The sequence below is a fragment of the Notolepis coatsorum genome (genome assembly GCF_963971535.1).
Source record: "Notolepis coatsorum genome assembly, chromosome: 9".
NCBI classification, from domain to species: Eukaryota; Metazoa; Chordata; class Actinopteri; order Aulopiformes; family Paralepididae; genus Notolepis; species Notolepis coatsorum.
The window spans coordinates 52,835,526-52,849,402 of record NC_140173.1 but is presented as its reverse complement, the minus strand read 5'-3'; the positions used below and the strand labels follow the sequence as shown (position 1 = coordinate 52,849,402).

Sequence of the window (13,877 nt, the reverse complement as noted above, 5' to 3'; positions counted from 1 at the left end):
TTTTGTTTTTAGCGCCTTTGAGGTGCTTTGGTACCATGAGGTGCAAGCATAGTCGTAGTACCCCTGAATGAGTGCTCCTGCCAGAGTCTTCAGGGTATTCTTGTTTACCAGAGAGGAGATCCGGTACAAGAATCGAGTTCGTTGGTTGACTTTTTTTATTACATTGGATGCCATTTTGTCACAGGAGAGATTAGCCTCTAGGATGGAACCCAGGTAGGTAATTTCATCTTTCCTTGTGACAATATTGTCACCCACTGTAACTGAGAAGCCGTCGGTCTTGCTGAGTTTGTTATTTGAACCGAAGAGAATGGACTCTGTTTTGCCCATGTGTAATGATAGTTTGTTATCAGCGAGCCATATGCAGATTCTGCCTAGTTCCGAGCTGAGGGTTTTTTCAACCTGTAACTTGTTCTTGTCAGAGACCAGCAGGGCTGAGTCGTCCGCAAACAGGAACAAGTTGCAGTCACAAGCTGACGACATGTCATTTGCATAAATTAGGAACAGTAGCGGTCCTAGTATGCTTCCTTGTGGAACACCACAGCTCACTGTGAGGGGGGGAGATATAAGCGTTTGCCCTATGCTGTGTGTGGCTGTGTGGCTGTGAATCGCTGATGAGGAAATAAGAGAATCGATCGCTTCTATATAGGGTGACCAGATGCAAAAAGTCCAAAAGTGGGACAACAGTAAGATTTTGGTGGGACAAAGTGGGACAACAGTACGATTTTGGTGGGACAAAGTGGGACAAAGTGGGACAGATAGATAATGTAAATTTTTTTATTAGAATAACTGCCATGGTCTTCACTGAATAGATTTAAATCAAGGGTTAAAGGTTAAATCAAAATAAATAAAAATTAAATACCACCTAACATCTGTTTTAAATATTCAAACGTCATCACTTGACAGGAATGTCTTGTGTTTGATATTCCCTGTTAACACAGAACTAGGGAAAACAGTGTAGTATAATACAAAAATAATAATACAAATAAATTGTGTTTCTATATTAGAATAACTGCCATGGTCTTCACCGAATAGATTTAAATCAAAGGTTAAAGGTTACCACAGTCGGCTGACCTGTATGAATGGGAGTGTTGTACTGTGTGATAGACACTTGTTATCTCAGCTGCAGTGACCTTGTCCGTCTGGCTATCATTGTTTGGTTTAAAAAGAAACGTATCCATAGATCTATCTGTATGTTTCTTTTTGGTGAGCCACTTTCAAGTGAGACTCACGTCCACTGTGGCGCTTCAAGTTGTATTCTCCTCCATGCGCAATTGAAAACGAACTATGACACAAAACACAGAAAGCCTGCTGCGGATTGCCTGCCATCTGCCTCACCCAGTCATGTGTCGTTTGCCAGTCTTGGTTGTAACTGCAGGTCCGTTTCTTTTTACTGCTTTCCATCTTGAACTAGTTCGCTTGTAATGTTGTTGTGTTTTTTTTGACCAATCAGATTTGCGATATGAGGTAGCGTCACGACTCAGTCTCAGTCACGTCACAAGCAGGCAAGCAGCACGCTAAAGTACTATAACCAATCAGAGCAATGTGTGTGGACAAGAGGCGGGTTGCTACGTTTACTGTCTGTAGGGAGGGGCTTTTAGACGCATGTTTTTTTTGGCTTCGAAAAGAGGGACATCCTCTCAATATGAGGGACGCGGGACATTTGGTCAAATGGTGGGACAGTACAACCAAAAGGGGGACACCTGGTCACCCTACTTCTATAGCATGCATAAGTACACATATACTATCGATAATCTAGCGTTTATTTGAAAATGATTCATAAATAGGCAGAAAAATTACAACGTTTTTGTGTATTTTAGAATATTCCAGTAAATGTCTTTTATCACGGAATCTTTATATTTTCCTTGAAAACGAGGGCTTTTCAAAATACTATAAAACGAAAATGAACCGATACAAAAACAATCCGTTTAGACAATGTTGACTGCAAACAAGTCATTGATAAGCGACGGGCAGATTAGACACATAGCCATAATTTAAAACATAGATTAGGCGATTTTAACGCTAACATTGAAGTGGATGATGGCATTCAACGGGGTAAAAAGGTAAACAAGGTAGGCACTGATCATGTTAATGTTGGACCAAAGCATTGCATGTAATTAGAATACAGGCAAATAAAAGTAATTTAGTTTAAAGTACAATCTTGGCTGTCTTTTTCTCTCAACGCTTCAATAGGTAGATCTTGCCTTCACCAAAAAAAAGTGATCTTGGGCTTAAAAAGGTTGGTGACCACTGTTCTAGAACATTAGTTCCGCCCGTATTTCCTGGAACGTTTGTGATGATGTCATAGCAGTACATTCTAGAACATTCGGTCCGCCCGAACAGACTGGAACGTTTGTGATGATGTCATAGTAGCACATTCTAGAACATCGAAGATTCTTATTTAAGCGGTGGCAGTTCCTGTCATTCTAGCTTTCCAGTAACGTACTGTATCTTCTTCTTCTTATTTGAAGGTGTACTCAATAAATACTACTCAAATATGTTCCGTTGTGATGTCACAGTATGATGTTCTGTTGTGATGTCACAGTATGATGTCATAATCAAACATCATTCTAGAACATTTGTGTATCTATTCAACAATTCTCTCAGAAGATCTCAGATCTCAGAAGACAAGTGAAGATCTCACTTGTTGTTTCCGGCTACTTGTCTGTAAGCTTGAATATATACTGTAGATACAATTAAAAAATCCCCACATGACAACGATAAACCAAAACCTGACGACGCTGCATAGAAGAAGCTGCTTTGCATAGCTCAGTCATATAAGAAGTGGTTTTGTTGTAGGACAAATTTACAACAATTGTTTAAAACATTTAGTTCGAAGGTAGATTCTGTTTTTGAGCCAACTTTAAAATGAGCCAACAACGACAGCTATTGCAAGTTTTTAAGCAGTACCAGGCATCACGGTCGCAGTTTGTTCAGACTATTGCTGAACTTGCAAGCAGACCGCAGAACATAGAGACCCTGCAAAATGCAAACGTGATGTCCCTGCTGCGGCCACTGCTTCTGGACCCGGTGCCCTCCATCCAGCAGACAGCGGCCCTGGCCCTGGGACGCCTAGCCGACCACAGTGACCACCTGGCCGAGGCCGTGGTGAAGGGAGACATCCTTCCCCTACTGGTCTCCTCTCTGGCCCAACAGAACAGGTTCTATAAGAAGGCGGTAGCGTTCGTGCTGCGCGCTGTGGCCAAGCACTCCCCTGCACTGGCCCAGACGGTGGTGGACTGCGGGGCGCTGGACGAGCTGGTCTACTGCCTGGAGCAGTTCGACCCCGATGTGAAGGAGGCGGCCGCCTGGGCCCTGGGCTACGTCGCACGCCACAACGCACAGCTGGCCCACGCCGTGGTGGACGCGGGGGCCGTGCCCCTCCTGATCATGTGCCTCCAGGAGCCCGAGGTGGAACTGAAGTGCATCGCGGCGTCTGCCCTGAGCCAGATCAGTAAGCACTCGGTGAACCTGGCGGAGATGGTGGTGGAGGCGGAGATCTTCCCTGCGGTGCTGAGATGCCTGAGGGACCCCGACGAGTACGTGAGGAAGAACACCACCACGCTGATCAGAGAGGTGGCCAAGCACACGCCTGAGCTGTCCCAGTTGGTAGTGAATTCTGGTGCTGTCGCAGCCGTGGTCGACTACCTGGGCAACTGCAAAGGGCGTTGCCGTGGAAACCTGCAACTGCCAGGCATTATGATGCTAGGCTACGTGGCGGCTCACACGGAGAACCTCGCCATGGCCGTCATCGTCTCCAAGGGGGTGCCCCAGCTCAGCTTGTGTCTATCCGAAGAAGACCCCGTCCCCGAGGATCACATCAAGGCGGCCACAGCCTGGGCCATCGGCGAGGTGGGCCACCACACCCCAGAGCACGCCAGGGCCGTGGGGGCGGCCGGCCTGCTGCCCAGGCTGCTGGCTCTCTACATGGACGCCAACAGCTCAGAGGACCTGCAGGTCAAGTGTAAGAAGGCGCTGAAAAGCGTGCTGCAGAAGTGCACCCACTTCCCGACCCTGGAGTCCCTGCTGCACGACGCGCCCTCCAACATCCTCAGACACGTGGTCTACCAGATCAGCAAGGTTCTGCCCCACGACAGTAAGGCCCGACGTCTCTTCGTAACCAGCAGAGGGCTGAAGAAGATCCAGGAGATCGAGGCCGAGGCAGGCTCCTCCCTGCAGGAGTACATCACTGCCATCAACAACTGCTACCCCAAGGAGATTGTCAGGTACCACTCACCAGGCTACTCAGAGGCTCTGCTGGAGACGCTGGAGAATTACCAGCCGGCCTGACTGCCCCCCCACCCTGACTGCCCCCCCCCCCCCCCCCCTAACCCTAACCCCCCCCCCCCCCACCCCGCAGAGAGAGACCGGATCACCTCATTCACATGCAGATCTGAGGAGTAAAAAATTAAACATTTAAATTCATTAAATTTATTATAGAGATGTAAAAAAAAATATATATATATATATATATATATATATATATATATATATATATATATATATAATTCCCCACATGGAAAAGGAAACAATGTCCTGTACAATCCTTAATGAACTGCGTCTGGAGGGAAGGTTCTGTGACGTGGTTATTAAAGTCAACAGCACTGAGTTTAACGCCCACAAGGCAATTCTGTGTGGCTGCAGTGCCTATTTCAGGTAAGTTTAGCTTGGTTCAGGTTAGCTTGGTTCAGGTTAACTTAGTTAGTAAAAAGATACTATACTGTACGTCTACTGTAAAAATATACTATACTGTATGTCTACTGTAAAAAGATACTATACTGTACGTCTACTGTAAAACATATACTATGCTGTACGTCTACTGTAAAAATATACTATACTGTACTTCAGCACACTCGGTTGGCACTGCTCAAAATGTACCTTTTTAAAATAGCTTTTAAATGAATTATTATCTTTATTTTATTGTCTTATTTTTCTTTATTTCTATAAGTTTTACTTAAATATTTTATTATCATTGTTAATTATCATTGTTTTATGTATTAGGGCTGTCCCCGACTAAGGATTTGGATAGTCGACTTTGATTGGCCAAAATTTGCCGATAGTCGACTATTAGTCGACTATGATTTTTTTTTTAAATATTTTTATATTTTTTTAATTACATTTTATTTATAATTATTTTTGTTCCATTTGCTCTGTGGGGGTGCTTCATGTCTGAAGGAGTCGACGGAAGGCTTCTTGTCCTCTGCAAAAGCATGCAATTGGTCCACTGATGGATACATCTTGATATTTGTCTAGTCTAGTGTGTTCATTAGATGGGTGAAATCCTCTTTCAGTGCCTCTGTGCCTGTTTTCTTAGGCAGTTAGCCTCTGGTATGCGTGCCAATAGCGCTAGCCACGCTTCTAGGCCTCTTTTCTTTTGGAAAGAATGATAAAAAAAAAGAAAAAAAAATATATATAATATATATATATATATATTTTTTTTTTATTTTTTTTTATTTTTTTTGCATTCGACTAAGCGGTTGGCAGTCGACTACGGCTCCTTTCGATCGATTAGTCGACTATTCGACTAATAGGGGTCAGCCCTTTTAAAATAATTGTATTTGTTCTTATTTTAGTGTTATTAAATTTTTTTCTTATTGTTTACTATAAAATTTAGCTATTTTATTATTTTAACTATTAAATTTTTTGGTCTTTATTATTATTTTATTTGTAATAATTGTATTGACTTATGTTATTGTCTTACTGTTTGTCTTATTTAGTTATTTGTACTATCTTATCTAGTTGTTTTATTACCGTTTTTATAATTTTCATGTCTTATAATTTCCATCCTTAGTTATGGAGTGATTGTAATTATTATTATAATTTTTTTTTATCATTTTGTTTCGTTTTTTGTGTAAAGCACTTTGAGTTGCAATCTGTATGAATGGTGCTATATAAATGGCATTATTATTTTACATTTATTTTAATTTAAGACTTCTAAAGAATGTCATGTTTTTAGTAGGGCTGTCAGTTTATCGCGTTAATTAGATTAATTAATTACACAGCAAATTATCGCGTTATGAAAATTAACTCAAAATTAATTACAATTTTTTTTTTTTTTTTTAATAATAAATTTTTTTTTTATCTCATTCATTCCATAAGAACGTAGAATACACATTACAGACTTTTTTTTATATGGTCCATTTGCATGTTCTTGGTATCTGATTCTAGGGACATCTATGGATCTCAGGGAATGTATTCCCAGTGTCCGAAATACTGTGTCTGTTACTAGGCTTGAGTAAATTGTAATGAACCAAATGAGAATATCAATAAATTTTTTTTTTATCTTTGACTGTGAATAACACTATGCTCAAATTGACCAGACCTGAAAAATCTAAGCAAATTAATAGATGGAAGATGATTAAACAGAAGGTTTTGTAGATACAGTACTGAATTCTGCCATCCGGACACATGCAATTTGAAATATGATTATAGAATATAGAATATCAGGCATAAAATGGTTATGCGATTAAAATGCGATTAATTAGATTAATTAATTACAAATCCTGTAATTAATTCGATTAATTTTTTTAATCGCCTGACAGCACTAGTTTTTAGACATAATATATATATTATTCAAATGGAAGCTAAATATATTATACTTTATTATTATATTACATTATATTATACATTACATTATATTATATCATTAGTGCTGTCAATCGATTAAAATATTTAATCTGATTAATCGCATGATTGTCCATAGTTAACTCGCGATTAATCGCAAATTAATCGAATTTTTTTTTTACTTATTTTTTTTTATCTACCTTAAACGGATCTTTTTCAAGTTCCAAGTTTTAATACTCTTATCAACATGAGAGTCAACAAATGCTTGCTTTATGCAGCCATTTAACACAGACTAGACGCGCACGAAGTCATGCGCGGGTTCCGTGCGAGATCGCGTGCGTGGCCTGGCACACCGAGTCCGACTTCAGAGCGTGTGGACGACAGACTGCAGCGCGAGCCCTTCATAGAACCAAAGGAATTCCAAAGCAGCAGCAGCACGAGCTCTCTCCCTCCCTCTCTCTCTCTCTCTCTCTCTCTCTCTCTCTCTCTCTCTCTATCTCTCCCGGTCGCGTAAAGATTTTGCCCAACCCACTTTCAGTTCCTCGTTCGGGATCCGCAATCTGATTGGCCACTGACGTTTCTCTCAGCGCCAAACGCGTTACGCCTAGTTCTCAGTGTGGTACGTTTTCAGTCACTTTCAACTGGGTTAGGGTTAGGGTTAGGGTTGGGTTAGGGTTAGGGTTAGGGTTAGGGTTAGAGGCAGAACTAGGCGTAACGCGATTGGCGCTGAGAGAAACGTCAGTGGCCAATCAGATCGCGGATCCCGAACGCGGAACTGAAAGTGGGTTGGGCAAAATATTTACGCCTCCCAGTCTCCCCCCCCCTCTCTCTCCCTCTGTCTCTCTCTCTCTCTTTCGGGTATTTCTATGTTTACTTCTCACAACTATTGAACTTTCACATGTCAGGCCAGGTATGGGGGGGGGGGGGATTTTTGGTTAGGGCCTACACAACATGCCTATAGAATACAGGCTATTTATATTTATTATTATTATTTTATTTTTAATTATTGAATTATTATTATTTATTTATCATTTAAAAAAAATGCCAGTAGGCCATGACCTAAATAAATAAAAGTGATCCAGATTTGGACTGATATGATACTGTAGTGAATTCCTGTGATTGTGGTCATAGAGAATTAGTCTTGTGCAGGGATCATTTCCAGAAGTATTTAGACAAAGTCATAGACATAGATACTCAGGTTTTCTATAGACTGTAGGCCCACCTTTTTTTTGCATGAATAATTCTATCTTTATTCTAACAAACTAGATTGTGTGTTTAGGTTTATTTGTTATGTTATTGGATGATGACTTGCTTCATGATAGTGTTCCTTCAGACATTCTAGGCCCACTGATCAGACAGGTTGTGAAAAGCTGTGACAAGGACCTATTTAACCTATATATCTATTAGCTGCTACAATAATACACTGATATCAAGCCTACTGGTTGCTGTTCAATAATAATAATAATAATAATAATAATAATTACCATAATTAGCTGTCAGGAAACAAATAAAACGTGTAAATAAAACGTTTGTCAATATTTGTGAGGATTGGTTCATTCCCCGCCACACAGAGCTCCTTTAAGGTACTGTGTTGATTGATGCATTCCCCGCCACACGCTCCGCTCCTTTAAGGTGCTGTGTTGATTGGTGCATTCCCCGCCACACGCTTTTGGAGCAAGTATCAATTCCAGCGCGCACCTGTCATAGTTTTTGATTAACGCCCCAGAGGCTTTTTATACTGGGACTTCCCTTCAATCGATGTCGGGTCGTTTTGAATACTTCTGTTTCTGCCTGTTGTTCCCCGTTGCTGTGCCTTGTCTACTCTCCCTCCAGGACATCTGTGGATTGCCGCTGGTGAAGACCTTGTCCCCCGTTTTGAGCTGCGCCTCGTTTACCCGCTTACTCTTGCGCTTTGGTGAGTTTGAACCAAACCCTTTTTTGGACGATTCTGTTTTGTGTGTTTTGAAGAACACTGAAGAGTTCTATTTTTGCTTACACTTGACTCAGCTAAGTTGTGTGTTAAAGGAGACACAGAAGTTTATCGTTTTTGTTTTGCACTGACCCTCAGCTAAATTGTGTGTTGTGGTGAACACTGAAGATATCGTTTGTTTGTTCTGGACTCAGCTAAGGGAGGAGGAGACCGCACTGCCTCTGTGTGATGTGGACTGTTATTTACCTCTCTCTCTCTCTCTCTCTCTCTCTTTTTCACCTCGAGTTGAAGCTGGGAGTATCTGCAGAGCCGCTTCAGCGTCAATACCGTTTCCCCACCTCGAACACCAAGAGGATCTGCAGAGCCGCAGATAACTCTGCTGAAGGCAGTCTCCCTTTGTTTCAAGATTGTTACTTGCTCCTTTTTGACTCTGAAAATAAATACGCCCTAGTATTTGGCTAACTCTGAACTACCTGTCTGTGCCGTGCGTTTGAGGTCGGTTTCAAACCCTAACATTCCGACCCGACCATGTCGACCTCAGCCAACACAGACAGAGTCAGAACCGCGTTGGCGGTCCAGATTGAATTAACCAACGACCACAGCCTACAGCTAGGTGCGGCTGCGGCTGCTGTACAGGAGCTCCGAGCCCAGGTCCTGCCTATTCAGAAGTCCCTTGGCTCTCTGGCTACCCTACAGACAGCCCAGGGTAATCAGCAGGCTGATATTCTTCACCAATTACGAACTCTGAGTGACGCATTTAACGCCCTGCTTGTAACCCCACCTGCTTCAGGAGTCTCGGCCAGAGCACCACCCGCAGCAGGCCCCGCGCCTCCCGATCCCGCACCTCGGGAGCCCCGTCTCTCCGAACCACGGTTGTTCAACGGTAACTTCGAGGATTGTGCCACATTCATCATGCAATGTGAGTTGGTTTTTCGTCATCAATCCAGCCGATTCACTTAAGAGGGAGCCCGAGTGGCGTACATGACTAACCTGCTCTCAGGCCGGGCAGCACAGTGGGTTACTGCCTCCTGGGCAATGGGGGCTGATTTCTGTTTTTCCTACCCAGACTTCGTGGCAGAGCTCCGCAGGGTTTTCCACCACCCAGCCCATGGCCAGGACCCAGGAGCTCGGTTGGGCACCTTCCGGCAGGGCAGTAGCGGGGTCACCGACTACGTGCTGGAGTTCAGACTGGCGGCAACGGAGAGCGGGTGGAACGACCAAGCGCTTCGTCTCACCTTCATGAGGGGGCTCAACGACGCTGTAAGGGACCAGCTCGCGACCCGTGAGGAACCGGAGTCCCTCGAGGACCTATTCAGCCTCGCCATTCGCATCGACGGACGCCTCCGGGAGAGAAGGCGTGAGAGAGCCCGACTGGGACCTCCAGAGGTGACCCAGACCTCCCGCACTCGTGACGGTACTGCAGCCCGTCCTGCTTCCACCACGACTGGTGGTCCCTTCCCCTCCCGTTCGGCGCCCGAGGAGGAACCCATGCAGCTGGGACGCTCTCACCTTAGTCCGGCTGAACGAGAGGCCAGGTTCAGGTCCGGCCTTTGCCTCTACTGTGGCCGGGAGGGGCACCGTATCTCCAACTGCCCCACCCGGCCAAAAGACCAGGCTCGCCGGGACCCCGGGAGATCCTGGTGAGCTGTTTTTCTTGTTCCCAGAACCGTGCACCACCTAGTCATCTGATGAGCGTCACCCTGACCTGGGCGGACCAACGGGCGACGGTGGAGGCACTCATCGACTCGGGTGCTGACGAGAGCTTCCTGGATTTCGAGTTTGCTACCCAGGCCAACATTCCGCTAGAGGACCTTGGGAGACCCTTGGAGGTGTTCGCGTTGGACCAACACCGCCTGGCTGACATCACTCAACGCACCGTCCCAGTCCTTCTCACCATTGCTGGTAACCACGTTGAGAGACTCCAGTTTTTCATCACCAGCTCTCCTCTTGTCCCTGTGGTCCTGGGCAGGCCTTGGCTCGCGCTGCATGAGCCCCACATCGCCTGGTCCTCCGGTACCATCAGAGGGTGGAGCTCCACCTGTCATGCCCAGTGTCTTCAGGCGGCGTCCTGTCCCTCGCCCCGGAGCCCTCTTTGTGAGCCGCCTCCGGACCTCTCGACGATACCCCCCGAGTACCACGACCTCGAGGAGGTTTTCAGTAAGTCCCGGGCTCAGGCCCTTCCGCCTCACCGGCCTTACGACTGTGCCATCGACCTTCGCTCAGGGGCTCCCCTTCCCGGCAGCCGCCTCTACAGTCTGACCGTCCCTGAGAAGGCAGCGATGGATCGTTATATCTCTGAGTCCTTGGAAGCAGGTCTCATTCGGCCTTCCTCCTCCCCTGTGGCGTCCGGTTTCTTCTTTGTTGGGAAGAAGGACGGAGACCTTCGACCCTGCATCGACTATCGCCAGCTCAACGAGATCACCATTAAGAACAAGTACCCTCTTCCTCTCATGAACTCCACCTTCGAACCTCTCACCCAGGCTACCGTCTTTACCAAGCTGGACCTCCGGAGTGCCTACCACCTGGTCCGTATCCGAGAGGGCGATGAGTGGAAGACCGCCTTCAAGACTCCCAGGGGCCACTACGAGTACCTGGTAATGCCATTCGGCCTCACCAACGCTCCGGTGGTATTCCAGGCGCTCATGAACGACGTCCTTCGTGACATGCTGGAGGAGTTTGTGGTGGTATACCTAGATGACATCCTCATCTTCTCTAAGACCCTCGAGGAACACATCCAGCATGTCCAACGTGTGCTGGAGCGCCTCCTCCACAATCGGCTCTTCGTCAAGGCAGAGAAGTGCCGTTTTCACTCCGAATCCGTCGATTACCTGGGCTTCATCGTGGAGAGAGGCTTGACCCGGGCTGACCCTCGCAAGATCCGGGCCGTGGAGGAGTGGCCGGAACCCACCTCTCGGAAGGAGTTACAGAGCTTCCTCGGGTTCGCCAACTTCTACCGAAGATTCATCCGGAACTACAGCCAGGTGGCGGAACCACTGACCAGGCTAACCTCTCCCGCCCTGCCGTTCGACTGGTCCCCAGCGGCGAGTGCTGCGTTCCGCTCCCTCAAGAAGAGGTTCACTACCGCCCCAGTCTTGCTCCATCCAGACCCCAAGAGACAGTTCATCGTAGAGGTGGACGCCTCGGATACCGGACTTGGGGCTATCTTATCTCAGCGGTCGGCAACGGACCAGAAGGTACATCCGTGCGCCTTCTACTCACGTCGTTTCCTCCCTGCCGAGAGGAACTACGACATCGGCAATCGGGAGCTGCTGGCGGTTGTGGCTGCCTTGGAGGAGTGGCGTCATTGGCTAGAGGGGGCCGAGGAGCCATTCACCATTTGGACGGACCACAAGAACTTGACGTATATCCGTGCTTCCAAGCGCCTCAATGGCCGGCAGGCAAGATGGGCCAGTTTCCTCAGTCGTTTCGACTTCTCGCTGACGTTTCGCCCTGGTTCCCGCAACACGAAGGCCGACTCCCTGTCCCGGTTACACTCCAAGGGAGCCCCAACCACTGAGGACCCGACTCCCATCCTCCCAGAGGGCAGGGTGGTGGGAGTGGTCACCTTTGGCATCGAGGGGGTGGTAAGGCGTGCCCTACACTTCCATCGCGCTCCAGGCAAGGTACCGGTTCATCGCCTCATCGTCCCCGACTCAGTCCGGTCCCGGGTCCTCCAGTGGGGCCATACCAGCCGGTTCGCCTGCCACCCAGGCGTTCATCGCACGTTCTCCTTCCTGGCTCGGCGATTCTGGTGGCCCACCATGAGGAACGACGTCAAGGAGTTCGTACTGGCCTGCGCAGTCTGCGCCCGCAGCAAGGCCTCCCACCAGGCGCCCTCCGGGCTTCTGCAGCCGCTTCCCATTCCGAGCCGCCCTTGGTCCCATGTGGCGTTGGACTTCGTCACGGGACTTCCTTCTTCCCAGGGGAACACGTGCCTGCTGACCGTAGTGGATTGGTTCAGCAAGGGGGTTCACCTCGTGGCCCTCCCCAAGCTTCCCTCGGCGGGCCGAGACGGCGGACCTCCTGACACGCCACGTGTTCCGCCTCCATGGGTTTCCCCAGGACGTCGTCTCGGACCGGGGGCCCCAGTTCACTTCCCAGGTATGGCGGGCTTTCTGCAAGGGATTGGGGGCAACGGTCAGTCTTTCCTCTGGTTATCATCCCCAGACTAACGGACAAACGGAGAGGATGAACCAGAGCGTGGAGTCTGCTCTTCGGTGTGTGGCTGCCGAGAAGCCTGCTTCTTGGAGCCGTTTCCTTCCCTGGGTCGAGTACTCCATCAACTCCATGGTCAGTTCCGCCACCGGCCTCTCACCTTTTGAAGTATCCCTGGGCTACCAACCCCCTCTTTTCCCTGCACAGGAGTCGGAAATGGTAGTTCCCTCCGTACAGGAGCATCTCGACCGGTGCCGTCGGGTCTGGGAGATCGCCAGGACTGCGCTGCTCCGGTCATCGGAGCGCGGCAGTCGTGGGGCCGACCGGCGCCGGGTCCCTGCGCCGACGTACCACCCTGGGCAGAGGGTGTGGCTGTCCGCAAAGGACCTTCCGCTTCGGTCCTCGGCCAAGAAGCTCAACCCCCGGTTCGTCGGTCCTTTTGAGGTTCTGAAGGTGCTCAGTCCTGCGGCGGTGAGTCTTAAGCTTCCTGCGTCCATGCGCATTCACCCCGTTTTTCATGTATCCCGGGTTAAGCCGGTCTCTCTCAGTCCCCTGATGCCTCCTGCTCCGGACCCGCCTCCTCCCGAGATGGTGGACGGACACCCCCAGTGGCAGGTCCGCCGGTTGATGGGCGTTCGACGGCGGGGTCGGGGGTTCCAGTACCTGGTGGACTGGGAAGGATACGGCCCGGAGGAACGGAGCTGGGTCTCCCGCCAGCTCATCATGGACCCCGGCCTGATCACCGACTTCCATCGTGCTCACCCGGACGAGCCGGGTCGGGCTGGTCGCCGGGTGGCTCCCGTGGAGGGGGGGGTACTGTGAGGATTGGTTCATTCCCCACCACACGCTCCGCTCCCTTAAGGTACTGTGTTGATTGATACATTCCCCGCCACACGCTCCGCTCCTTTAAGGTGCTGTGTTGATTGGTGATTGTTGATTTTGGAGCAAGTATCAATTCCAGCGCGCACCTGTCATAGTTTTTGATTAGCGCCCCAGAGGCTTTTTATACTGGGACTTCCCTTCAATCGATGTCGGGTCGTTTTGAATACTTCTGTTTCTGCCTGTTGTTCCCCGTTGCTGTGCCTCGTCTACTCTCCCTCCAGGACATCTGTGGATTGCCGCTGGTGAAGACCTTGTCCCCCGTTTTGAGCTGCGCCTCGTTTACCCGCTTACTCTTGCGCTTTGGTGAGTTTGAACCAAACCCTTTTTTGGACGATTCTGTTTTGTGTGT

At 48.2% G+C, this 13,877-nt stretch overlaps 1 protein-coding gene across 1 annotated transcript; it reads left to right on the top strand.

Moving 5' to 3' along the window:
- Positions 1-2,865: 2,865 nt before the first annotated feature.
- Positions 2,866-4,287, top strand: LOC311234396 (sperm-associated antigen 6-like; the record flags this gene model as incomplete). Its single annotated transcript, XM_084321570.1, has 1 exon — positions 2,866-4,287. One exon carries the CDS (start codon positions 2,866-2,868, stop codon positions 4,285-4,287), a length of 1,422 nt encoding a protein of 473 aa, XP_084177696.1.
- Between the last annotated feature and the right edge of the window lie 9,590 nt (positions 4,288-13,877).